The following is a 26620-nucleotide window of genomic DNA, read 5'->3' on the forward strand; positions in this document are numbered from 1 at the left end:
GCGTTCTCCATCAAAGACCTTGGGTGGCTAAATTATTTTCTGGGTATTGAACTTCTTTATGCTTCCTCTAGGCTCTTTCTCTCTCAGTGTACATATGCTCTTACATTACTTCAGCATGCCTTTATGGCTACCGCAAAACCGATCTCTATTCCGCTGAGCTTCACTACTCGGTTATCTAAGGATGATGCTACCATTTTTCATGACCCTACTTTATATCGCAACATTGCGGGCGGTCTCCAATATTTCACCATCACACGACCCGATATTGCATTTGTGGTCAACAAGGTTTGTCAATTTATGCATCAACCCACGATCATGCATTGATCTGCTGTCAAACGCATCCTTTGGTATCTTAAGGCGACTATTCATCATAGTTTGTTCCTTGCCCCGTCTTCTTTTCTCCAACTTGGTGCCTTCTCTGATGCTGATTGGGCAGATAACATTGATGGCCGCAAGTCTACAAGTGGTTTTGCCATTTTTCTTGCCTCTAATCTGGTTTCTTAGTCCTCCCGCAAGCAATGGACTATCGCTAGGTCCAGTACTGAAGCCGAGTATAAATCCTTAGCCTATGATGCATCTGATCTTCTTTGGCTCAAATCTCTCCTCACTAAGCATGGTTTCAATATGTCTTCTCCACCTACTCTTTGGTGTAATAATATTGGGGCTTTATATTTTGCAACAAATCCAGTTTTTCATACTTGCACCAAACATATTGAAATTGATTTTCATTTTTTGGGGGATCATGTGCAAAATGGACATCTTCAAATGCAATTTGTCAACTCCTCTAACCAGATTGCTGATGACCTAACTAAGCCTCTTCCTGTTTCAAGGTTCACTTTCATTCGTAACAAGCTCAACGTTGTTGACCCCTTGTTGAGCTTGCAGGGGCATGATAAGAATAATGATGCTAACACTCATTCAGTTGTTAGTGATAATGACATGTTGGGTATTTTCTTAATTAATTTAATTTAATATTTTGAATTTTCATTCTTTCAAAACTATAATTTAAGTTTTAAATGAAATTACTATAAATGCAACTCAAATTATTTTTAAATGTATGTAAATTTCTCTAAACCAAAATTCATTTAGCTTAACTATATTATTTTCTAAAAATTCCATTTTTTCACATAAATGTATCTCAAAATTAATCTTTACTAAGGTCAACAGGGCTCATTGGAGTTTTATTTTTTTTTTCTAAGTCTTATTCCAAGACCTAATCTATTGTATATTATTTAATACATGTTATCATTATCAATTTATCATGTATAAAAATATTTGTGAAAATTTATGAAGATTCCTCAAAAAATTGCGGGCATTACAGAAACTTTCAGATTTCATATATGTGGCAGTTCCTCATATTCAACTTGTTTTAAACAAGTATAGCAGTAGATACCTGCCCTAGATTTGGGTTTTTAAAAATCTTTATCTTTCAACGTTTAAGAGGTTACAGGGTGTCTATTTACTTATACTGGTGCTATTAATAGAAATGAATTTCAAATAATTCATATCTATATCAGACCATCAATAGAGCTGGAGCAGCAAAAAACTGAAACAACTAGCTACAGTGGACATGAAGGAATAAATGAAATACGTTCTTTTAATATATACGTGCTTAAATCACTTGCGTAAGCTTCTGTTTTTGTGAGAAACCACGATAAGAAAAAAATCCTAGAAGGTATTTGACCTTCCAGGTTCTTCTAGTGCAATAACTAATGTTCTTCTCTAACACCCAAAAGTCTTGAAGACATGTTTTCTAAGACAGAATGCAAATGCAACAAAATTATGGAGTTGAAGAGCAACACATGAAAACTTTTACTTTTCAGCAATATAACTTGACCTCTAATCCTTATTCTAACAGGGCATGGTTAGCTTGGCTACACCAAGTACGATAAACAGAAGAATTTTCCACTCAGCCGCTGTTTGCTTCAGTCAAGTAGTGAAATATTCTCAAGATAATGATGCATACCCTGCCATCATATGAGTTATTAAAAACAGTCAGATCCAAACCATCATGTTTACCAAGCTCGCAATAAGACTCAAAGAGACTAATAACAAAGGAAAAAAGGTCTACTGCATAAGTTTGTTTATCATATTAGCACCAAATCAAGAGATCAATTACTCTGGATCATTTTAGAAAGCATTCCTTGAGCCCGACAAAAAGAAAAAGAAAAAACAAAAGGCAAATGTTAATATGCAACACAAACTAACACAGATTCATCCCATCCATACCCTCCTTTCTCAACCGTAAACACCCAAAGCCCTAAGTTTCCAAAACTTCTCACACATGCACCAATCATCCAAAACCCTAAACCTAATCAATGATATCAATAACCAACCAGCAAAAGATAGAAAAGAGAAGTGAAAAAAAAAAGAATAAGGAGCCACAAAGCTTCAGAGGTATTATTCACGCGTATTCACATCAGTTACCACCAAACCATTAAGAAAAAAACACCAAAAACTCCTAAATTCGCACAAATCCCTTACTAATTCACCAAAAACCATCCGATATCAGAAATCTACAATATACCAATCAACAAAAGAATATATAAAAAAAAAACTAAAGGAATTACCTACAGAAATAAAAGCAAAAATCCGCAGAGTCTAAGAAAATCAAACACCCAAAGATCATCTCACAAAAACTCGCACTCTCACACTCTAGAACCAATCTTATAAAAAACAAATTCTACTTCAACCAAAAAAGAGAACAAAACAAGCCAATACAATCTGAACCACTCAAATACTATGGGCTCAAAACTCCCGGACATCTCTATCGAAATCAACACCTCAAATTCACGTAGAACAGAGAGAGAGAGAGAGAGATTTACCTGAAACGGGAGCTCAAACCATTGCGAACCCCAGAAATCTAGGGCAGAAATGAAGTCTGTAAGGAAGAGAAGAAGAAGAAGAAGAGGGAATTTGGTCTCTTGAGAGAGCTAAAAATTTGATCAAAACGACGAAGAGAGCGCGAAACCCTAGATCGGCAATCTAGGACTCGAAAATCGGGAGAACACAGAAAAGAGAGGGGCGTGAAGAGCTCTACGAGACGACGATCGCAAACACTACTTCATTTCCTTCAATGGAATTGATGCGAGATTCAGGAGAGAGAGAGAGAGAGGTTTTCAAAAGGAGAGCTTAGAAAAACGGGATTTTGCCACCCACCCATCCTCGACTTTAAACTCGTGGTTTTTTTTGGTGTGGATGACCTCTGTAGAGACGGTTCAAGAGCCGTCACTAATTTCATGGTTTCTTGTAGTGCTAATTAATTTCAACATATGCCAGAAAAATCCCTTTTTATTTATTTAAAATTTTAAAAAAAATCACACTTTTATGTTGTATGAACCAAGGTTGTTAAATGCGATGAGGCGAAGCGAGGCGTTGAGCCTGCGCTTCGCCTCTGAGGCGTACGCCTCAGGTACTGAGTACGCCTCTCACAACTGGTATGGAAGTGAAGCGGTGGGAGGGGAGGCAGTAAGAGAAGGATCACGCACCCAGCTGGTACGGAAGCGAGGGATATGCCGGTCGTCCGGTGGTCGGAGAAGACTGAGCAGCAGCTGCAGCACAGCAACTCCGGTGGTCGGTGGTCACAACTGGTCGGAGGTTGATGAGGGGCGCATCACAGCAACGCCTCAGTACCTTGAGCGTGCGCCTCGCCTCTGAGGCGTACGCTTCAAGTACTGAGGTGTACGCCTCTCACAACACTGGTATGAACTTAGACACTAATAACTGAACATAATCATGTTTCATTTCATATCCAACGCATTTGGATTGTGCTTGACCTAATGAATCATCAAGTTTCGATGATTTTGGATGGTCTTTGATGAAGAATCTAAATAAAATGATAGTTGTTACCAGATTATATTTTCGTATTGGATCAATAGGTGATTCCCACGTGATCCATGACATGCAGACATATATTTACATCAGATTCACATGAATGAAGCATACTTGTAACTATTGGCTAAACCCAAGTCCAAAAACATAGTAAAAGAAAAACGAGATTCTCACTCTAGTTCATATACTTATCTTTGGTTTACTTATTTTCTTCAGCCTACTCAACTTGTTCCAGTTTTCATCCATCATCGTCGCAATCTTTAACACGTCAAGTCATATTCCTTAACACGCCTTCAATCACTTAGACAATGATCTTTCACTTTACCAACATCGAGCATTCTTTGCTCATGGGACTCTAGTGCAGTCTCATACAAGCGGGTCATCCTCATCTGCACGATAAACCTACCATCTTTATGCTCATGGCTGGGGTGCTTTTTGACCCCAACAAGGGCGATTTCAAGCTTTTCGTGGTCCTCGCAGAAAAAGATAACCACCAATGCGTGTCGCATGAATATCAACTCCCTTAGGCACCAACTTATGGTTTTTCAATGATCCAAACTAGTCCTCAAGTGAGAAAAATGTCTTCTTGCGTATCATCCCAAAGTGGTCATTCAAAGTGTCTTCCTGGGCACTTGTCCTCACAAGGGCACCTTGGCCCAATGTTGTAACTCTCATCTAGAGCTAGCACATTGTAACTCTCTTTTAGAGTCAACAAAACGTTTCCGCAGGAACTAAACCGATGAGCCACGAACAACAACTTTTTTCGCACACACAATTCACAGAGAATCTGCCAAGTTAAGGGACCAAAACAATGAGCATTCTGCTCAATATGGGCACTCTGCTAATCCGCAATCTTGGAAGAGAATATAAAAGTTTAGTTGAGTCTCTCATACCTAAATGTGCAAATCTATCCAGCCGAATTCAACGTGCATTCTTTACATGCAAAAGGCAAACGTTCACTCTCCACCTGCGAGCCTAACGCACAACTGGTAGGAATCATTGGCTTGTCTATGTTCCCTTAGCCAACTAAACATCAATCTTGCACTTTTACTTTCCATGGTCAAGATGTCCCATATCAGTAAAACTTGTAAATTTTTAAGAGAAAATAAATAAAAGAATTACTTTATTTCGAGTTAAAAATATATTTTTATCTTTTATTATCAATTTTGTGTGTTTTATACGCTTAATCTTTATCGTTCTGACAAAAAGGGTAAAAAGGTCATTTCAATAAATTTACATAAATAAAATATTATTAAAATATTCAATTTTATCATTTTAATGAATCATAAACCCATTTAAGTGTTTCTGAGGTGTTTTGAATGTAACAACACATATTTTGATGGTTCTCAGAATGATTTCATAAAAAGGGTAATTTAGTCAAAAAATTAATTATGAGAAATATTTTAATTTAATAAATTATTGTTTTAGAATCAATTTTTGTCTAAGTTAAGACTATGAACCACCAAGTAGTCTTAGTATTAGTGTTATTTTTATTTTTTTACTTTATTTATTTCATTATATAGATATATTTTTTTTAGTTATTTAGATTCATCGGGTCGGACCCGAATTGGGTTGGAACCGAACTCGATGATACACCCGATAAAGCTCTAACGAAAACCCCTATTCCCATTCTATTTTATTTTCTCATGTCCCATGCAGTCGCCCAAGCGTTTCTGGTTTTCTTTTTCCCTTCCCCGTCCGCAGACCGGTCGGAGCCTCGCTGTCGTTGACCCCGTCAGCCGACATCCTCTCTTCTTCTGCCCTCCTCTCTTCTCTCCTCTTTTCCCCTTCTTCTTTTCCCTGTTCGTGTAGGAATAGTGGCGAGCGACTATCCATCACGCTGGGCCTCTGACCTGTATCCACAGGTCATAAAAGTCTGTTCGGGTGAGTCCCTTCTTCATCTCTTCTTCCCCTCCTTCTCTCCCTATTGTTCCTCCACCACCAACGCCAAAAATTTTGGGTGAGCCGCTACACTCTATACGAATTTTTGTTTTCTATTCGTCTTTTCCTCCTCTGTTCAGCAATGCATGTCATTGATAGTTGATTTTTGTTGTTGGGGTTCAATTTCTCCATTTGTGCATTTTTATTGGGGTTTGGTTTCCCCCATTTTTGTTGGATTCGGACCCCTGTATCGCTGAGAAATGGCCCCCAACTGTGAGGGGGGGTCTCACTATTTTGGAATAGTATTTTATTTTATTGTTATGCTTTTCTTTTGTCTGTTTCCATGCTTTTCCTTGCCACACGACCCGATTAGGGTTTCGCAAAGCGCAGATGCACGAATGCCGAACTGACAGATCAGGATTGTTATTTCTGTTGAGAATAGGTGGTTTTAAGTAAAGTCATTTTATATTAAGATGCTATTTGTATTTTTGCTTTTATAAAGGGGCTTTATTGTAATTATGCTTTTAAGCCTCTCTCTATTTAACATAGAGAGAGGCCCTAATAACAGATCGAGTTCTCTGTTTCTTGTGCAGTCGTCTCTCTCTCTCTCTCTCTCTCTCTCTCTCTCTCTCTATATATATATATATATATATATATATATATATATATATATATATATATATATATATATATATATATATATATATATCGGGCTTGGTTCATCTTCTACATGGTATCAAAGCCTAGCCGATCGTGGGAGCGTGATCGACTGTGACGTGGGAGCGTGATCGAGTGTGATCAAAGCACAGTCGATCGTGGAGGCTTTCTTGATCGTGATCAAACTTCGATCCAATGAGTAATTTTTTCTAATCAGGTCAGCAATTTAAATTTTTTTTTAAGATCTGATGACAGATCTGGGCATGCTGCTGGTCGTGGATGCTTGTTGTGGGTTTCGTAGCTCCTCGTTTTTTTTTCTCGTGACTACCTACTGCCTCGGTGGTAGTTCCTGTCGTGATTCTCGTGAGATCTTGATATCGTTGTTGTTGGGAGTTTGATTGCTGTTGGTGATTCTGCATATGGTTGGGGCCCTGTTTTTTTTGCGTGAGATCTTGATATCGTGGACATCGGTACAGTTTGCACTGAACCACGTTAGTTTCTGTGGGTTACTATCTTTGCTTTCTAATCTGCAGTGAATGTTTGAAAGAGATCAGTGCTTCTATTTCAACCGTGATACCCGGATTTTTGGGCCCTGAGTTGTTTTTATCGTGATTTCATGTCGTGACTTCCTTTTTTTTTGAAACAGCAATCCAACACGTAGTGGTGTTGCTCGTGAGTGAAAAATGACTCATTGTCGAGCTGTATATGTCTGGGGAGCTGCCCCTGTTATGAAACAGGTTCTGCGTATGCAAAAGTTATGTTAGTCGTGATTCACTGACGTGCTGAATTTTTTTTTTCTGTTTGTGGGAGGCTACTCACTACTGTCGTGGGTTTTTTTTTTTGTTCGTGTGTGAACAGTTGCTGATTGTAATATCAGTTGGTGTGTGAGTGTAACACACGGTTTTCCCTGTTTTGATTGGAGGCTGTCCAGTTTTTTTTTAAACCAGAAGTATGGCTGAAACTTCGAAATGTGATTCAAAATTGGAAAATATTGGAGAATATAAGGCATTTGCCAATCCATTTTCGTACGACTCGTCTGTAAGGTTGAATGAAACTAACTATGTCAGGTGGTCCAGAACATTTATGATGTCGGTATCTGGACATCGTAGAAAACATATCTTGTTGGAAGACGAACCCACTGAAAAGGTGGAAAAATATGTTACCTGGGATGAAGATAATGACATAGTTATGTCATGGATTATGAATAGTGTCGAACCCCATATTGCAGATGGTTTAATTTACTATAATACAACCAAACAGATGTGGGACAATCTTCAAGATACATACTCACAAGAGACTAAAGTGAGTCGTATCCTACAAGTCGAACAGGAAATATATAATTTACAGCAGGGAGATCAAACCTTGGCCCAGTAGTATGCCTTCGTAAAAGCTGTGTTTGAAAGACTTAATGCACACAGACCCCTCTGTTGTTCGAAACAAAAGGATCATCAAGAACAATCTATGGTTGCTAGGTTTCTTACAGGTTTATCTTCAGAATTCTATGTTGCAAAAGTCGAAATGTTGATTGGTTCAAATGTACCTACTCTTGCTGAGACATATAATCGTCTGAGCAGACTTGCGATATCTCTTCCACATTCTCAGCCTGTGACTCAGTCATCTTCCTTAGTTGTCTCATCTGGTTATGGACGTGGAAATCTTCAGAACATCAGAGGATGAGGTCGCGGACGAGGTGTGGGAGGTAGAGGAAAGCTTCAATGTACATTCTGTGGAAAATCTGGACATTTAGAAGATCGTTGCTAGGATAAGCATGGCCGACCAACCTCCTCTTCATCAAAGTCATATGCTCCTAAAGCAAATGTTACTACTCTCGAGGCAACAAAGGCACAGGAAAATATCTCTGCAAGTGACAGTAGTATCACCCTCAGTCGTGCTGAATATGATGAGCTGATAGCTCTTCGTCCTTTGAGTTCTACCTCTCTTGTAGCTGGTGTTGCCTATTCAACCGAAAATCTTCTTCATCCGACTGACAGTAAGTGGATTATTGATTCTGGTGCATCCAGACATTTGTGTGAAAATTCACTTGTTTTTTCAGATCTAAAGGATATTAAGGCTCAGCTTGGAGTCTCATTAGCCGATGGGAGCACCTCCCCGGTTGTTGGTCAGGGAAATATTTCTATATCCTCCTCATTACAGTTGAAAAATGCTCTTCATGCTCCAAAATTTCCTCAAAGTTTACTTTCTGTTAGTTGCCTTGTAAAAGAACAAAACTGTAGAGTAATATTTGATCCAATGGGTTGTCATTTTCAGGATTTGCTGACGGGGAAGAAGATTGGTGGAGGCTATGAAGAAAATAGAATTTACTACCTACATCATCCAATGGGTATTGTTCATGCTGCAGTGGAACATTCATTCAGTCCTGCTCAGTGGCATCGTCGTCTTGGTCATCCTTCATTGTCAAAGCTTTGTTCGGTCTTTCCTCAGATTCCTTCCACCACATCATTTCAGTGTGAAGCATGTCAGTTGGGCAAGCATCATCGAAGTTCGTTTCCTTCGGGTCAGAGTCAGTCTAGTAATAAAGTCTTTGAACTTCTTCATGCAGATGTATGGGGTCCTAATAAAGATTCCTACTAGGACTCAGTGTCGATACTATTTAGTTATTGTTGATGATTTCTCTAAGTTGTCATGGGTGTTTTTAATAAAGGAACGATATGACGTTCCAAGTATTATCAAATCTTTAATTCTTGAAATAAAAACTCAGTTTGAATCTAGTGTCAAGATTGTTCGCACTGATAATGCTCTCGAGTTTAAATCAAAAAGTCTGTTACAGTTTTACCAAGATAATGGCATCCAACCCCAAACTTCTTGTGCCTATCCATCTCAACAAAATGGGGTGGCTGAGCGAAAACATCGTCACCTACTTGATGTTGCCAGGACCATTATGATTCAATCCAATGTTTCTGCGTTATATTGGGGAGATGCAATTACAACTGCTTGCTATCTGATCAACCGCATACCTTCCTCTTCTGTGGGTGATCAAATTCCAATTCATATCCTCAAACCCAATACCCTCCTCTTCTCCCTCTCGCTCAAAGTATTTGGATGTGTTTGTTTTGTACACAAACTTGGCCCTGACCGTGATAAATTAGTTGCTCAAGCTACAAAATGCATATTTATAGGTTATCCCAAAAATCAAAAGGGATATCGATGTTATGATCCTACTTCTCGCCGAGAGTATGTCAGTGCGGATGTATCTTTCTTGGAATCCACTCCATATTACTCTAGTACCGGTTCCCCGCTGCAGGTTGATCCAGCTGAGTCTTGTCCATTACCTATACCTCCTTTTCCTTTGGAATCCGTGCCCTCATTCCCGAACCACACTTCATCCTCTTCCAGATTTCATAATCCTCCATTGGTATATGTGCGTAGAGATCCACCTCCGCAAGTGCCTTCATCTTCTTCTTCCCCTGAGGTAAGTTCTACTGACAATAGTGATCTTCATGATGATGATAACAGGCTGATTGCTCTACGAAAGGGGACACGACAATGTACCTTATATCCCATATCTTATTTTGTCTCCAAAGCCAGAATTGGAAATCAGATGAAATCTTTTATTTCAGCTTTATCTGCTGAAACTATTCCTCTGAACTATCAGCAGGCAGAGCTTGATACTCGCTGGAAGCTGGCTATGCAAGAAGAAATGGATGCCTTAATATCTCAGCATACATGGGATCTAGTTGATTCCCCAGCAGATGCTGACATTGTTGGATGTAAATGGGTATATACTATAAAGTACAAATCTGATGGTTCAATTGAAAGGTACAAGGCCAGATTAGTAGCCAAAGGGTATACTCAGACACATGGTATTGATTTCTTTGAAACTTTTTCTCTTGTTGCACGGATGGGTACCATTCGTCTTGTTCTCTCAGTAGTTGTTCAGCATGGTTGGAGCTTGTACCAATTAGATGTGAAAAATGCATTTCTATATGGGGACTTATCTGAGACTGTTTACATGCAACAACCTCCAAGATTCGAGGTTGAGGGGGAGTGTCAGAAGGTGTGTAGATTGAAAAAGACGATTTATGGCTTGAAACAAAGTCCTCGTGCATGCTTTCAAAAGTTGTTTGAAGTGATGTCACGTTTTGGCTTTAATAGGTCAGCAGCAGATCATACACTATTTATAAAGAAAACTAGCTCTGGCATAGTTGTTATGGTGGTATATGTGGATGACATCATTCTTACAGGCGATGATGTGAAAGCTATTGAAGCCACAAAGGCTCATCTTCAAAAACACTTTGTTACAAAAGACCTTGGTTCACTCAGGTATTTTCTGGGTATAGAAGTTGCCAGGAGCCGTGAAGAGATGATTTTGTCTCAACGGAAGTATGTTCTTGACTTATTAAAGGAAACAGGAATGTTGGGAGCTAAACCAGCAAATATTCTCATGGACCATAAAGTTCAGTTGTTTGAAGAAGGGTCAAAACTGGTTGATAGCAAAAGCTATCGCTCCCTAGTAGGGAAACTACTGTATGTAACTGTGACCAGGCCGGATATTGCTTTAACAGTAAGTAAAGTTAGTCAGTTTATGGACAAACCAACTAAGGTACACTGGAATGCAGCTATTATGATTCTCAGATATCTAAAATCTTCTCCTGAAAAGGGGTTATTGTTCAGGAAAGGTGGACCTCTGGAGATAGTGGCCTATTCTGATGCTGACTATGCAGGATCTGTAGTGGATAGAAAATCTACCACAGGATTTTGTGTGTTCCTGGGAGACAACTTGATCTCTTGGAGAAGAAACAAAATGTGGTTTCTAGGTCGAGTGCAGAATCAGAATATCGGGCTATGGCCCAAACAGCTGCTAAATTGATGTGGGTTCGTACTGTTCTTATTGATCTTCAGGTGAAGGTTTCCTCTCCCATGACCATGATGTGCGATAACAAAGCTGCAACATATATAGCGAACAATCCTGTATTTCATGAGAGAACAAAGCACATTGAGGTTGATTGCCACTATGTAAGGGATATGGTTCAAGCTGGTCATATCACTACCAAATATCTAAAGTCGGAAGACCAAGTTGCAGATATGTTCACAAAACCTCTTGCCAGACCAAATTTCTCAAAATGTTGTGACAAGCTGAGCATGATTGATATCTATGCTTCAGCTTGAGGGGGAGTGTTGAGAATAGGTGGTTTTAAGTAAAGTCATTTTATATTAAGATGCTATTTGTATTTTTGCTTTTATAATGGGGCTTTATTGTAATTATGCTTTTAAGCCTCTCTCTATTTAACATAGAGAGAGGCCCTAATAACAGATCGAGTTCTCTGTTTCTTGTGCAGCTCTCTCTCTCTCTCTAGGGCTCGGTTCATCTTCTACAATTTCTTTCATCATTTCTACTATTGAATGCCTAAATTTCATGAATGCATGATCCTTAATTATTGAGTTTCCTTTTCTTTATATGTTTTTCAGGACCTAGCCTGCGCACCCGATTCCTGGCATAGGGAATCATGCAGGTTGTCATGGCACTGCAACATGTATATTTTCATTTTAGCGACAATATGGTATTAGTTTTTCCATTGTGGTTCTTATTCAGAAAGGAATATGAAACCCCCTTCGAAACTGGGTGCCTTAGTTTTTGTGCCATCGAGGAGCGATGCTTTAGACTGTGTGCAGCCGTGGAATTTACTCCACATGGCTGTCTAGTTTTGTGTGGGCTTGTGAACACACTACTTTTTTATTTTTCGTAATCGGGTTATCAATTCACGTTTTGTTTTTTGGTCGCTCATATACTAGAGCGGATTTAGATAAGTTTGTCGTTGTGTGTGTGCAGTTGTAGCACTCTCTCCTTGTGAGAGGGATGATTAGATCGTATCGTGTGTCAGTTGCATTGGACTTTCAGGATTCCGAGTTTTGTTTTACTTTTCGTCGCAACGAAAATGTAGGATTCTTAAACTAAAATTTTAAAATGTTATTCATATTATATGATAGAATGTAAAAGTTAGTTAATATGCACACTAAATTTGTAGCACAGTCACATTGCTATAAATGTTATAATTTTATTGTATTGTCTATATAAATGTGCATTGCAGGTACAGGGCTGAGCAAATTACGCGATGCTTAATGCTAAGCATCGCATGCGGCTAAAAATGTCATGCAAAAAGAAAGAAAAAATGCAAATGCAAATGCAAATGTAAATGCAAAAGCATGCAAATCGGGCAAATACCTCTAGTAAGTAAGTGGTGCAAATATATTACAAGTTAATTACTTTTTTGAATGCAACACTCTCCTGCTCACACACTCACTTAGTTGTAGATATCTAGGACTGTTGTAGTTGGGAGACCATGCTATTTATGGTTGTAGTTAGCGGGATATTGGAGTGTGTTTGTTGTGGGTACATATTTGACATTATTGTAAAATGAATGACTGAATGTATTATCGTATTTGAATTAATTGTATCAAATGCTTGCATGACATTATTTTTTTATTAAGCTTGCCATGCATGTGAAATTTGTATTATGAAAATATGCCTAAAGTGAATGTATCATGCTTGTGAATATGATTACATTTTTTGTATATTTTGTTAATGTGTGCAACTATGATGTGATGTGTTTTATACATGAAATAGTAGAATTATCTATGCATGCATAATAACTCATCTGAGTGCATCTTGTGTTGAGCATGTTGAGATTGAATTATGCATGAAATCATGTTAAAATTGAATCATGCATGTGAGCATGCATAGTTAAATCATGACATGATAGGGTCATGCATGAAAGTGAATACAAATCCGTTATGAACATGCATGCAAGCATGTAAATTTGAATTATACAAGTGGCATAGACTTTGATATCATGCATGAGAGCATGTAAATTTGAATTATGCAAGTGACATAGACTTTGATATCATGCATAAGAGCAAATTTAAGTTATGCAAGTGGCATAGACTTTTGAATTTATGCATGAAGACATGAGAGGGTTATCTTGTGAGAATATAATACTTGGCTCTTACCTATGACTTAATAATAAAGATAACCCCGAATTATGGGTCCATTTGAGGCACCAACAAGGCCGGGCTCGCTGAGATGGTTGGATCCGTTTTGATCTCGTATCCTCTCGAGAGAGGGAAGGACGATACAAGCCTCATAGGACATGTATTTTTGAGGGTTGAAGGCACTTCTTGTCCTCGTCCGACGAAGGTTAGGGGATAAGTCTACCAATGAGTCCTAGGTGGTAGGACCACAACTCTGCAGAATTAGGGATGTATGCCCAATTTTTCGTCAGTGATTTTGGTTTGACGTAGGCCAAGACCTGGGACTATAGGTTCGTTCTCCGAATCGTTGCACTGCAGGGTTGAATCACTTAGGAAAGAACCAATTAAGTCATATGAGGACAATAAAAAATACATAGAATAATGAATACTCCTATGATTGTTTTTGGATGTCTATACTCTCTTTTATACCAGATGGGTTTGAATAAGCAAGAAAAATAATTAATTAGATTTTTAGGATAACTGCTTTCATATGCATAATCATATATTGTGAGCATCTAGAGGCTTATAAGGTTTTGCATGATTTTTTATATAAATTATTATATGTAAATAAAAAAGATATGTTTATGATTTGTCATGTGATTTTTACCTGTTGTTACAAGTTAAGAGTTCCGTTGATGCACATGAGGTGCTTGTGTGTGTGAGTCACACGGGAAGGGTCAAGATATGACATGTTCCATTATTATATTTGAATGCAAAGTGCATAAATGTTCTGAGAAATGAATGTGAATTTGTAATTGAAATAATGCATGCCTTAATCATAAGTTGGACATGAGCATGTTCTTTTTTAACATAATGAAAGTGAATGATGGCATTACATGATATATTGTATTTTTACTTCACTTTAGAGTATGTTATGAATTGTTAGTTTCATATATTTGTGCAAATGATTATCATGTATATGAATGGTTATGAAATTGAATGACATGAATTAAAATGAGAATGATTTTGAGTTTTCATGCATACAAGTGATGTAATTATAGATGCCATGAAATGAATGATGATTTATGTGATTGAATATCATGTTCTTGTTATGATGTAGATTTCCTTGACTCTCATTTCTAAAATGATGAGAATTACACTTGATTGCATCATTTCAACTTGAATTGCATTTTTTAAGTTTAGTTTTGGTTTTCTACGGGCATGTAGTTGATGCACTATAATTTTTACAGATAACCTCATGGAGGATTGAAGCGAAGCGCAGGTTGCATGCATGGCTGAAGGCTCCACTCTTACCTACTACGATTCTTGGAGGGATGAGGCAAACGTTTGAGATGGTTAAAAACTTGTGTAAATTTTACTTTTTGTCTAAATCCTTATATTTAAAGAAGTGTAATATTTTTAAATTCTATCATTTCATTCCTATTATGTTCTTGCATATGGTTTAGAACTTTAAATATTTACGTAACTCCTCAATTATCTTAAATCTTGATATGTTTTGTCTTCTGTATTTCTTTTTTCACATATGAAAAGCCTTGAGAGTAATAGTCTTAATCAACTTGTATCTATGAATGATTCTGAACTGGATATAATACTGGAAGGCTAATATACGCTCGTGTTTGCGCTCAGGTAGACCGTCTAGTATTTCGAATTGTTGAAATATGGTCATAGATGAACTTGTTGACATATTACCTTCGGGAATCATGTGAATTGTTTATATAAATAAAAATTTTTAATTTTTTTTTTCAAAATTTGGGGCTTTGAAAAGTTTTAAAAAGGTTGAATTTTTTAGGGTCGTTACAATATCATCCTACCAACATCTTGCTTCTGTGCTCGGTCAACAATACTTCAGTTATGCAAATTTGCGTAACCAAGATAAATCATCTTTGTTCTCTTAAGTGTCGCACACAATGAATAACAAGGTCTCCGTAAATCTTTCTGCTATGTTGTCAATTTGTCACGGGTCTATTTCTTTTATATGTCAGTGCGGCGCAACAGTCCTTCCTTACCGTTGCAAGCCTTTCTGTCACTCACTCGCAACTAATTTGTCATGGGTATAAAATGCTTCGCAAACCCACAATGTGCCAAATTGCTCAATCTAGCCAGCCTAATGGCCAAAGGCAGCATACCAACACATTTTCATGTGTTGAATAATTTCATTGGCCCTGCACACCACCTTGTGCGCAACTGCCTAGTGGAAGCTGATCAAGCGCATCTCTAGATGCGAATTTTATTTTGTTCATGCCACTTAGTGCATAGTCATCCCATACTAGCTATCACTTCTAAAAAGGGCACAAACTTGCCTTAGCCTTACATGTCATGGAGCATATTGTGACTCCATATGCACATCACAACAAAACCTTGCCACTGAAGGAACAAGACCTTGTGGCCTTCACTTCGAAGACTAGTTGATGATTTAACACCATAGCTGTAACATCCCTCAAAAATCCAATCTTTTAAAACTTTTTCAAACCCCAAATTTTGAGAAAAATTTAAAACTTTTTATTTATATAAAAAATTCACATGGTTCTCAAAAGTAATATGCCAACAAGTTCATCTATGATCACATTCCAATTGTCCAAATACTAGATGGCCCTCTTGAGCGCAAGCGCGAGTGTATATTAGCCTCCTAGTATTAGATCTAGTAAAAAATCATCTATAGATACAATTTGATTAGGACTATTACTCTAAGGGCTCCTCATATATGAAAAAAGAAAAACGGAAGACCAAATGTATTAAGATTTAAGATAATTGAGGAGTAACATTAAAATTTAAAGTTCTAAACCATATGCAAGAACTAATAGGAATAAAATGACAGAATTTAAAAATGTTCTCATTTCAAAATATTATATTTCTTTAAATGTAAGGATTCAGACAAAAAATAAAATTTACACCAGTTTTTAACCAACTCAAATTGTTGCATGATCCCTCCAGGAATCGTACTAAGTAAGAGTGGAGCCTTCAGCCATGCAGCAACCCGCATTTCACTTCAATTCTCCACAAGGTTATTTGTAAATATTGTAGGACATTAACCACATGCTCGTAGGAAACCAAAACTAAGCTTGAAGAATGCAATAATCATGCAAACTTAAAAATCTTTATATATTCACAATATATGAGTATGCATATAGAAGCAGTCATCCTAAAAATCTAATTAATTATTTCTTTTGTTATTCAAACTCATCTGATACAAAAGAGGGTATAGACATCCAGAAATAACTATAAGAGTATTCATTATTCTATGTATTTTTTATTGCCCTCCTATAGCTTAACTGGGTATTTCTCGAGCGATTCAACCCTGTAGTGAAGTGGTTGGGATAACAGACTCATGGTCTTAGGTCTTGGCCTACGCCAAACCAAAATCGTCGATGAAAAATCGAGCATGCATCTCTAACTCTGCAGAGCTGCAGTACTACCACTCAGGACTCACTAATAGACTTATCCCCTAACCTCTGTGGGACATGGACAAGAGGCACATTCAGCCCTCGAAACACATGTTTCATGAGGCTTGTACCACTCTTTCCTCTCTTGAGAGGACACAAGATCGAAACAGATCTAGCCATCTCAAAGAGCCCAGCCTTCTTGGCGCCTCAAACGGACCCATGGTTTGGGGTTATCTTCATTATTAAGTCATAAGTCAGATCCAAACATTATATTATCACAAGATAACCCTCTCATGCCCTCATGCATGAATTCAAAAGTCTATGTCACTTGCATAGCTTAAACTTACATGCTCTCATGCATGATATCAAAGTCTATGTCACTTACATAATTCAAATTTACATGCTCTCATGCATGATATCAAAAATCTATGCCACTTATATAATTCAATTTTACATGCTTTCATGAATGTTTATAACAAATTTGTATTTACTTTCATGCATGATCATATTATGTCATGATTTATTATACATGCTCACATGCATGATTCATTTTTTTAACATGATTGTATGCATGGTTTAATCTCAATCATGCTCAATCATAAAATGTAATTACATGAACTATTATGCATGTATAGATAACTTAATATTTTCATGTGCAAAATCATCACATCATATTTGCACCCATTACAAGGATATTTTGAAAGATGAAATCACATTCATAACTATGATACATTCATTTTAAGTATGTTTTCATGATATAATTTCACATGGAAGGCATAATTAAATCGAAAATAACTTCATGTAAGCATGAATACAGTCACGTCAAACATGACAATACAATCAATAATTCATACCACAACAATGTTAAACATGTACCTATGGCAAATACACTCCAATATCCCGCTAACTACAACAATGACTAGCATGGTTTCTGAACTACAAAAATAAGAGCATTTTTATTCTCATACATTCAAATCATGCTCAGCATGATCTCTAAACTCCAGCAAAATAGTCTTAGATGTCCACAACTAAGTGAGTGTGTGAGCATGAAAGTGTTGCATTCAATAAAGTAAATAACATTCGATGCACTTGCTTCACTTACTCACCATGGGTATTTACCCGATTTGCATCTTTCATTTTTTTTTGCTTTCTTTTTGTATGGCCTTTTTGGCCGCATGAGATGCTTAGCGTTAAGCATCGCGCATATGCTTAGGTACACACCTGCAATGCACGAATATATAGGCAATACAATATAATTATAACATTTCTACAATGTGCCTGTGCTACGAACTAAGTGTACGTGTAAACTAACTTTTACGTTTCTATCATACAACATGAATTACATTTTAAAAAATTAATTTAGGAATCCTACCTTTTCGACGCGATGAAAAGTAAAACGAAGTTCGGAGTCCTGAAAGTCCAGTGTAAGTGCTACACGACACGGTCTACTCATCTTTCTCACAAGGAGAGGGCACTACAACTGCACACACTCAAATGATAAATTCTAAATACGCTTTCACTCACGAGCGATAAGAATCAAAACACAAATCGGTAACCCCATTGGCGAAACCTCGAAGCTACACACTAACAAGTTCAAAGTTTGGACAGTACCCTATGGTCGCATGCTGCCCGTGCATCAACCCAGTGATGGCACACAAATCAAGGTACTCAAATTTGATAATGCACACACACACACACAGATATATATATATATATATATATATATATATATATATATATATATATATATATATATATATATACTTATTAAAATCCAATCCAAAACACAAAAATCAATTAAAAGAAATTGACACTGTCAAGGTACCGCTACTGTTATGCACAACAACCTTGCACAATTCCCAATGTCAGGAATCGAGTGCACATACTATACTGCGAAAATATTAGGAGTCGGCCAACATAAAATTATCAACTACAAATTAAATCAACAACATATTTATAAATCAACCCATTACCAGACAAGAAAAAAAAAACAAAAGAACAGGAAAAACAAAAGGAAATAGCAGTGAGTGATCGAATCTCATGCATATCCGCGATTCAGCGAGAAAGGGGGGAAAGGGGTTCTGATCAGGGAGAACATGGGGTATTAAGCAAACACTTATGCGTGCTTGCAGAACCCAGATTAGGGTAGCTCGGTTGGAATAGAACACCCAACTGTTATGCGCCCTAAACAACCCAAAAGGAAGGAAATCACGAGGGAACCAAGTTCTCAACGTAAGGAGGGAACTCGGTTTCTCCAAATCAAATGAGAAATTGATCCCACAAATCAAAGGGGAACATGGATTCTATTTTCATTAGATGCACACTCATGCAAGCCAGAAGGACAGGGAGATACCCTTCAACGTTGGGCGGTCATGCAGAGGTGGCAGAGATGTGGATGTTCGGCGTCGGCGGTGGAGGCACAGGGTGCAACTTGCTAACGGGCGGAATCCGGGGCTCAGCTAGGTCCACGGGACACAGTAGCTCGAAGATGGCTTCCGACGGGGGATTTTCCTCCAGCGATGGTGGTCCATCGTGGTGAATAAGGGCTCGACTGGTAGAAGGTTGCTCGTCACTGGTCCCGCACGAACGGGGGAAAGAAGGAAGGGGAAGAAGAGAGGAAGGAGGGAGAGATGGCGTCGGCCGGTGGAGGTCGGCAACGGCCCAACTTCGACGAGACCGCGGATGGGGAAGGAAGGGAGGATGAGAGGGGAAAGAGGCAGAGGAATGGGTTCGGTGATAGACGAAAATGTAAAAAGGGCTAAAGGGCTTTGCATTAAGGCTTCATACGGGGTGTTGTCGGGTGTGCCAGTGGGTCCAGATCGGACCCGTTTTGGGTCCGGTTCGGGCCCGACCCAAGGAACTCGAGAAAGAAAAAAGAAAAATTAAAATTTATTAGAAAATGCAAACAAAAGTCATTTAAAATTTAAACTGGTATTTTCATGATGAAATGGGTCATGTATAAGTATGATAATAATAAATTTAATTTAATTAAAAGTTAATAATCCTATTTTAAACAATATTTTGAGTTTAAAGTTGATATTCTATTAAATTATGATATTTTTTTTTTGAAGTTAACTTTTATGAATAAAATACCTTTTTTACGAAATCATTCTGAGAACCATCAAAACATGTCCCGTTACATTTGAGACAATTCCAAAATGCTTAAATGGGTTTTGTAACTCATTAAAATGATTAAATTGAATATTTTAATAGTATATTATTTACGTAAATTATTGAAATAACCATTTTACCTTTCTTTGCCAGAAAAGTAAAATTAAGCGTGTAAAACATACAATACACAATAAAAACAAAAAACTTATTTTTTACTCAAAATAACGAAATTCTTTTATTTATTTTATCTTAAAAATTTACAGGTTTTATAATAGCGAAGAGCACCACCCAGACTCATTCATCGGTGCTTAGGCATTCACTCACCTAGCCCCAAGTCACCATACTTGGTTGGAATCACCTAAGGTGATCATTGGGAGAATTAGCCCTAACCCACATACACACTCATGCGTCCAACAGCTACGTATGGGACATTCTTGCAAGTCGAGAGGTTCTTAACCAAATCTCGAAAAGCAACATCCTCTAATTTGTTGACACTGCTTAATCAAACAATGGTCCACGTCTATGTCGCCATATAACGATGCACTAACGACGATACCGTTGCCTATCGTGTGCTATGCTACCACGGCACGCCACAAATCAAGCCAACACATATCGTGTGTTCCTACACTCGATGCATTTTTCACTCAGTATAACTCTGCATTGTGCATGCCCTATTCCGAAAGCTCGGTCTTGGTACCTTGACTTTTTAATTTTTGCACTAAGTATGAGGACACCACACATGAATCTAGTGCTCACAGTGACCACCTTTTCAGAAGTGGATGATTGTTCTCTTTTTAAGGCAGTTGAGGGTGACACCCGCAAAACTTGTTAGGCTGATAAAATATTTATAGCTCATTTGGTAGGGGCGATTCATGAACCTCATGCAAGTATGCATTTTTTGTTTAAGGCATAAACCTATTGCACTTCTTGCATAGTTACCAAGAAACAAAATGGATACGATAAATGATGTGTGAAGCAAAATTGAGGAAGCAAGTGCTAAAAAGGTAGAATGAAACGTGAAGCAAGAAGCATGATATAATTGTGACACAATTGACAAGTGCATGAAGAATGAAAAAGAAATACATAGGAAGCAATATATGAAGCATGAGAAGAAGCAAATAAGGAATGACATTAATACAAGTACAAACCATATAAAACCAACATATACACTTGCAATAGAAAAATTATTATTTCTTAATATGAAAAAACTAAGAAGTGAGGGGGAAGCGAGCTGGAAGTGGCAAGAAATGAGAGGGAAACACAGAGGAAGCAAAAGAGACGCTTGTCTAGCAGGAACAGTTAGTGCACCTCACCTTGTGTTGGGATGTTGCAAGTTGGAATCCCAATAGTATGGTTGTACAACTGGTAGGGGTCTGCCTAACCCAAGATTTCTCTGTCAAAAAAAAAAAAAGAATCCAGTTTTTTTATATTTTAAATGAGGGTTTTTAAAACTTCCTCTCATTTTAAAGAAGAGAGGAGTTTCCTGTTTTCTACAGCGAGCTTCTGCATATAGCAAAAAGCTTCAGGTAACCATGACTCCACGGTTGGTTAGAAGAAACTAAGGTTTTTAAAGTCAATGAATTCAAGAGGGTAGTGGATTCTTGGATTATCAAAGAAAAAAATAGAGGTTCATGTCAGCTAGGGATGCACATGCTCTGCTTGAGTCGAACTCGAGCTTGACTGAAGCCGAGCATTTTTTATTAAAAAAAAAATTGAAAGTAACAATGGACCTCTTCCATAAAAGGCTAACACCTTACCCATCTGAACAAGCCCATTTGATGTAATAAATTTACGAACATAAATTGTACATATATTATACTCTATATACTATATACTCTGCACATTATATAATTACGCAAATCAAGCTCGTTTATGTGTGCTCAAGCTCAGCTGGTTTATCTACTAGAACGAGTTTGAGCCGAGTTTAACTCGGCTCGTCGTGTATAGCGGTTAAGTAACTAATTAACCTGCAACTCGCGCGTACACGGGCACACACACAATTCGCGCTCCACTAACTGTGCGTATACGTGACGCAAAACTCCAACCACCCATCATATCAGATGAACGGCAATTACTCTGTTCCATATTAAAACCTGTACGGCAACAGTGAGTGCAAACTGCAAAGTGGCAACGGCCCACCAGTCGGATAATAAGAATAATTGGTCGAGGAAAAGAGAGAGAGAGAGAGAGATCCCCAACTCCACCATCTGCTGCATTGCTTACACAGAGCCACCACCAGGACGATCGTGGTAGTGATGTGAGCAAGCAAGCTAGCAAAAGCCCCACCCCAGCAAAGTCTCTCTCTCTCTCTCTGTTATACACCAACGCCCCAGATGTCCATTCTGAGTCCTTGCCCAAATGCACACAGCCCTCTTCTTACTCTTCCTGACCTTCTCCTTCTCTCTCGGCCTTCCTCCCTCTCGCTCTCCCTCACCAAGAAGAGAGGGCAACCCCTCTTCTTCAAGAACGCCAGGGTCGTCTCCCGAGCTTCGGATGGAAACCCCGGGAAACTCGCCCAGGATAAGCTCGCCGACGCGGAAAGCCGAATCCTGAACGAAGAAGGATGGGTGGATGATGTCCCCGATGGTCTCAAGGAAGGAAGCTTTCCCGGCGAGCCGAAGAGTGCAGCGAGGACCGCGGCATCCACCTTGACGGATTCTCTCTCCCTTCCAATCAAGGAGCCTGTTTATGAGGTGAGCTGATTCGCTGCTCGTCTGTTTTTCGCTGAAAATTCAGTCAATTTTGGTGTTAGATTCGCTGAATGCGAGGTTCAATCATGCTTGCGATTCAAGAAGCTTGTTTGAGTTGTTAGTTAAATACCATTTGGATGATGGGTTCTCTAAGTTTTTGTTTTCGATTGAACTCTGGTTATAGTTGTGCTTATTTTCTCGAACAATTGTATTGCAGAATCCTTCTTACGACCGTTGAATTGTTCTTGCAATTATCCAACCGTTCACTTACCCAAAGCAAAGAATTTCTCATATAGTTGCTGTGGAATTTTATATACAGTGGAATGCTTGTTTGTGGTTTAAGGTTATGTTGTGGAAATTCGAGAGAAGCTGTAAAACATAATCGTGGTGACACCATGAATATCCGACTTTTGTTACATTAAAATACCGGTTTAGCATATTCAGTTGGTTATTGATGTTTTTTTTATATGGACCATGTGATGCTCAAAATGCTACTCGTTGTTTAATTTTACAGAATACAAGCGTCTATTCCTTTTCCCCTAATTAACTGCTAGATGCTATCTGTTGATTATTATATGGCAAACTTTGAGTGCCTGCTTACGTCACAAAGATTTGGATACGACCTGATTTGTGACACGAATTCAACATGCGAGTTCGAAAATTTGTTGAGAAATAAGACTTGGAACAAAGTTTTTTTCTTAATTTTTTAATCAATAAAAACTGCTTTTGATATTTTATTATACAAAAAATGTAAAAGCTATTAAAATATATTAAAAGAACATCAAATTAATAGCTGTATATGTCGGGTTGTGTCAGCGTGTTAGAGCGTGTCTGATTCACCAGGGGCGCACCACCAAAATGGCATGTTCCTGTGACAGGTGGCTGTTTTTGGGACCATGCAAAGCATGAACTTGCCATTTTCATTGTACTGCTGACCCAAGAAAAGCATACCTAACTGGTAGTATGATAATTTGGTATTGTGATTTTGTTCTGAATATGTGTATGATTGTTAGTATATGATTAAATGGAAAAAAAGATATATATGTTCTAATGTGATTTTGCAAAAACATGGATGTCCAAGAGAACACCTTTTCACATTGTTCGCAATTTATATGCAAATTTCTAATGAAAAGTGATTGGAAGTTTAATTTATAAAAGAGCTTCAGAATCCTCTAAAGTCTAAACAGAATGATGATTTTTGCAGTCCAAGGACTACATGATAGCAATTGAAAAAGTTTATGCAGAGCAATTAGCTAGTTGGATTTGGTTATTGTGATGGCTCAGTGGGTTTGTATATCCTCATTCCAGCAAGAATACATATTCAATAAAGTCCTTTGGTTTGGCCATATGGATGGTTAGCCCAAATGGAGACAACTGGCATCTACAAACGTCATTTTGTGGTGGAGCTTGATGTACAGATTTGATTTTGGTATAGACCAGTGATGTGAAGCATATTGAACATTCTGCTTATAGACAGAGTTCCATGTATTCCATCTCCTTGTATACCTGCTAAGCTGAGCACAACATTATTTAGACTAGGTTTACATGTTCTGCATGCTACCAATAGAGTATATACAAGCAAAGGTGTTAAGGCAGGTAATGCATTTAAAATGGCTCTTACAAGCCTTCTGCTTTGTTTTGTCTCACTCTTATTTTATACAAAGCACCAAATCATCTAGAGGGGTTTGTTCAAAGTTTCTTATGCAATGGAAGCTTGCCACTGTTCATACATTTGCTAGAGTGGAACGAAGTGTGTATTTTAGAGGAGGTTATAGACATATGAATTTGATGTTGGTAATCGAGTGGTAATGGTGACTTACAAATAAGCTAAATTCTTGTGAGTTATTCTAATCAAAGGTAAAAATGACTTGGTAAGTAGCATGGGTTGGGATAGGAAAAATGGAAAGGGAAAGTGGGGATGACAAATAGTATGTGCTTTTTGAAGGAATCATCATGGAGGTGGATTGTAGAGGTAAGATCTGTTTCTGGAAGGATCAATGGGTCAGTGAAGAACCACATTCTTTCTTCTTTTCATGTATCCATTTCTTGGTTTTAAGTAGGGAAGGGAACTCGCAATTCCACATGGAACCCATTGGAGATTGCAGGGTAAAGATGATAGAGGCACTTTTTGATGTTTGAATTTCCCAATTTGCCAACATTATGCAAATAATTAACCATATACACCATGATGGAGACATGAAAGATGGATTAATCTGGAAATGAGATGTAAGAGGCATTTTCTGAGTTAGGATCACATTACCAGGCTCTCTTGAATCTAGATACGACATACCGTATAAAGTACTTTGGGCTTGGAGTCCAACTTCGATTAATATGGGTTGCATATGCAACATTATTGATGCTATAGATTAACATTTCATTACACCTTACTTTAGCTTTAGTTACATCAGTGGACATGGTTCATTTTTCTTTTCTTTCAAGACCACATCACACCCTTTTATGGTATTGGAACTTATTGATGCTAATTATCAACAATATCAATGCAGTAATAAAAGCATTGCAGATACAACCTTGTCATCAATTCTTTCATCTTAGATGACAAATGAGTAATTAGTTATATGTGGTTCTTCAATACATGCTATGATGTTACCTGTGTTAATGATATTTATTCATGTGTTTAGCTTATGTAGGTTAATATACTGAATAGATTGAGTTATGTTACATTTATTGGATGGATTCCTGATACAAAGTTGTTTGTATATCTAGTTTGATCTATTTCCAATAAATTCATAATGGCTCTAACTTTGATAGTTGTTTGATATTGCGTCCCTTCATGTAGGTGATAGAAGTAAGGCCTGATGGAATAATGTCCACAAAGAATGTTAGTAGGAGGCAATTGTTGAAATCTAGTGGTATGTACTTTTCATTAATTCTGAAAATCATTTGAATTGTAACTTGTTAAGCCATTATTGCTAAGCTTATAGGAAAGTGGAAACTCTCAGTACTGATCATTTAGTTAAAATGTAAAATCTTGTTGGATTATCAATAAACATGTAATCTTGATGTTGCTTTACTTTTTATATCATGAAAATTGTTCTCTTGTTTCTTTTAAGTCAAATTCTTTTAAGCTTTTATTGTACCTTTTATTCACTATTGTATCAGAACCATAGTTACTGTAAGCTTCTTGCTACATGGGGAAGCTTGGGGAAACTTGCATCCAAAATATGGGAATCTCAATTCCCTTTAGTGGGAAGCTTCCTTCCTCCTAGTGTCCCAAATCCATTCCCTTTCGCTTCCTTAACGTTTCCCTCTTGCTTCTTGCCATTTCCCATTTGCTTCCCCCTCACTTCCAATGTTTTCATATTAAAAAATAATAATTTTTTTATAAAAAGCTTGCAATGTTGGTTTTATATCATTTTATACATGTGTTCATGTCATTCTTTATTTGCTTCCGCCCGTTCTTCATATTGCTTTGTGCGTGTTTCCTTTTCATTTTTCATGTGCTTGCATAATCATTTCACAACCCCTTCCCACTTCCTACCTCATACTACTTTTTAACACTTGTTTCCCCGCTCTTGCTTCATGCATCTCTTCTCGTATCCATTTTGCTTCCTTGTAACTATGGTCAGAACTATAGTTACTGGCATTTGAGAAGAACCCACAATGTCTAGGTTGTCAATTTTGCATAGCAAGAGCCTGAAGAAATGCATAGGGAGTGCTGGTCTGGTTAGCAAGTCATTGTAAAATTAGTTAGTGTTATACTAGCAGTTGTATGAATCAAATTTTACGAATTTAAATCCATCTAGGGATTTGGGAAGTTAATATTTCAGAAGTCAGAAAAGAGAGTAGTGGAAAAGCTTTATGTAATTGTAAAATTTATGTCATCATCATCAGCCATTGTCAAAGATTGCTTTAGATTGCCACCAAGGGCATCTTTGTCATTCAAGTTAGAAGCAGATAAACACTGACAGACTTGTAACTAAATTTTACAGCATATTTTACTTTTAGAATTTTATTAATGTCATCTCATATAAATTTTTAATTTGTTAATTGTTTATAGCAACCCTAATTAGGGTCAACATGACATACAAAAAAGAACAATCTTCTAGTGCCACATGGGGTCAGGGAAACTTGACTTTTGTTCCTTCATGTTGTGACAGGACT

The 26620-nt window shown here is 37.7% G+C and overlaps 1 protein-coding gene across 4 annotated transcripts in view; it reads left to right on the top strand.

Annotated features, from left to right (window-relative positions):
• Positions 1 to 21983: 21983 nt before the first annotated feature.
• Positions 21984 to 26620, top strand: part of MGT10 (magnesium (Mg) transporter 10) — an 84786-nt gene continuing 80149 nt past the window's right edge. For all 4 annotated transcript variants that reach the window (XR_016433039.1, XM_090012144.1, XM_090012142.1 and 1 more), the window contains exons 1-2: positions 21984 to 22501; positions 25296 to 25368. Coding sequence is in view for 3 of the 4 variants with exons in the window: in XM_090012144.1 (XP_089868270.1) it covers positions 22142 to 22501; positions 25296 to 25368 (433 nt within the window). In the remaining variant the exon portion in view is untranslated. The remainder of the gene's footprint in view (positions 22502 to 25295; positions 25369 to 26620) is intronic.

Source organism: Nuphar pumila, chromosome 7, assembly GCF_984573655.1.
Source record: "Nuphar pumila chromosome 7, dmNupPumi1.hap1.1, whole genome shotgun sequence".
Classification (NCBI taxonomy): Eukaryota; Viridiplantae; Streptophyta; class Magnoliopsida; order Nymphaeales; family Nymphaeaceae; genus Nuphar; species Nuphar pumila.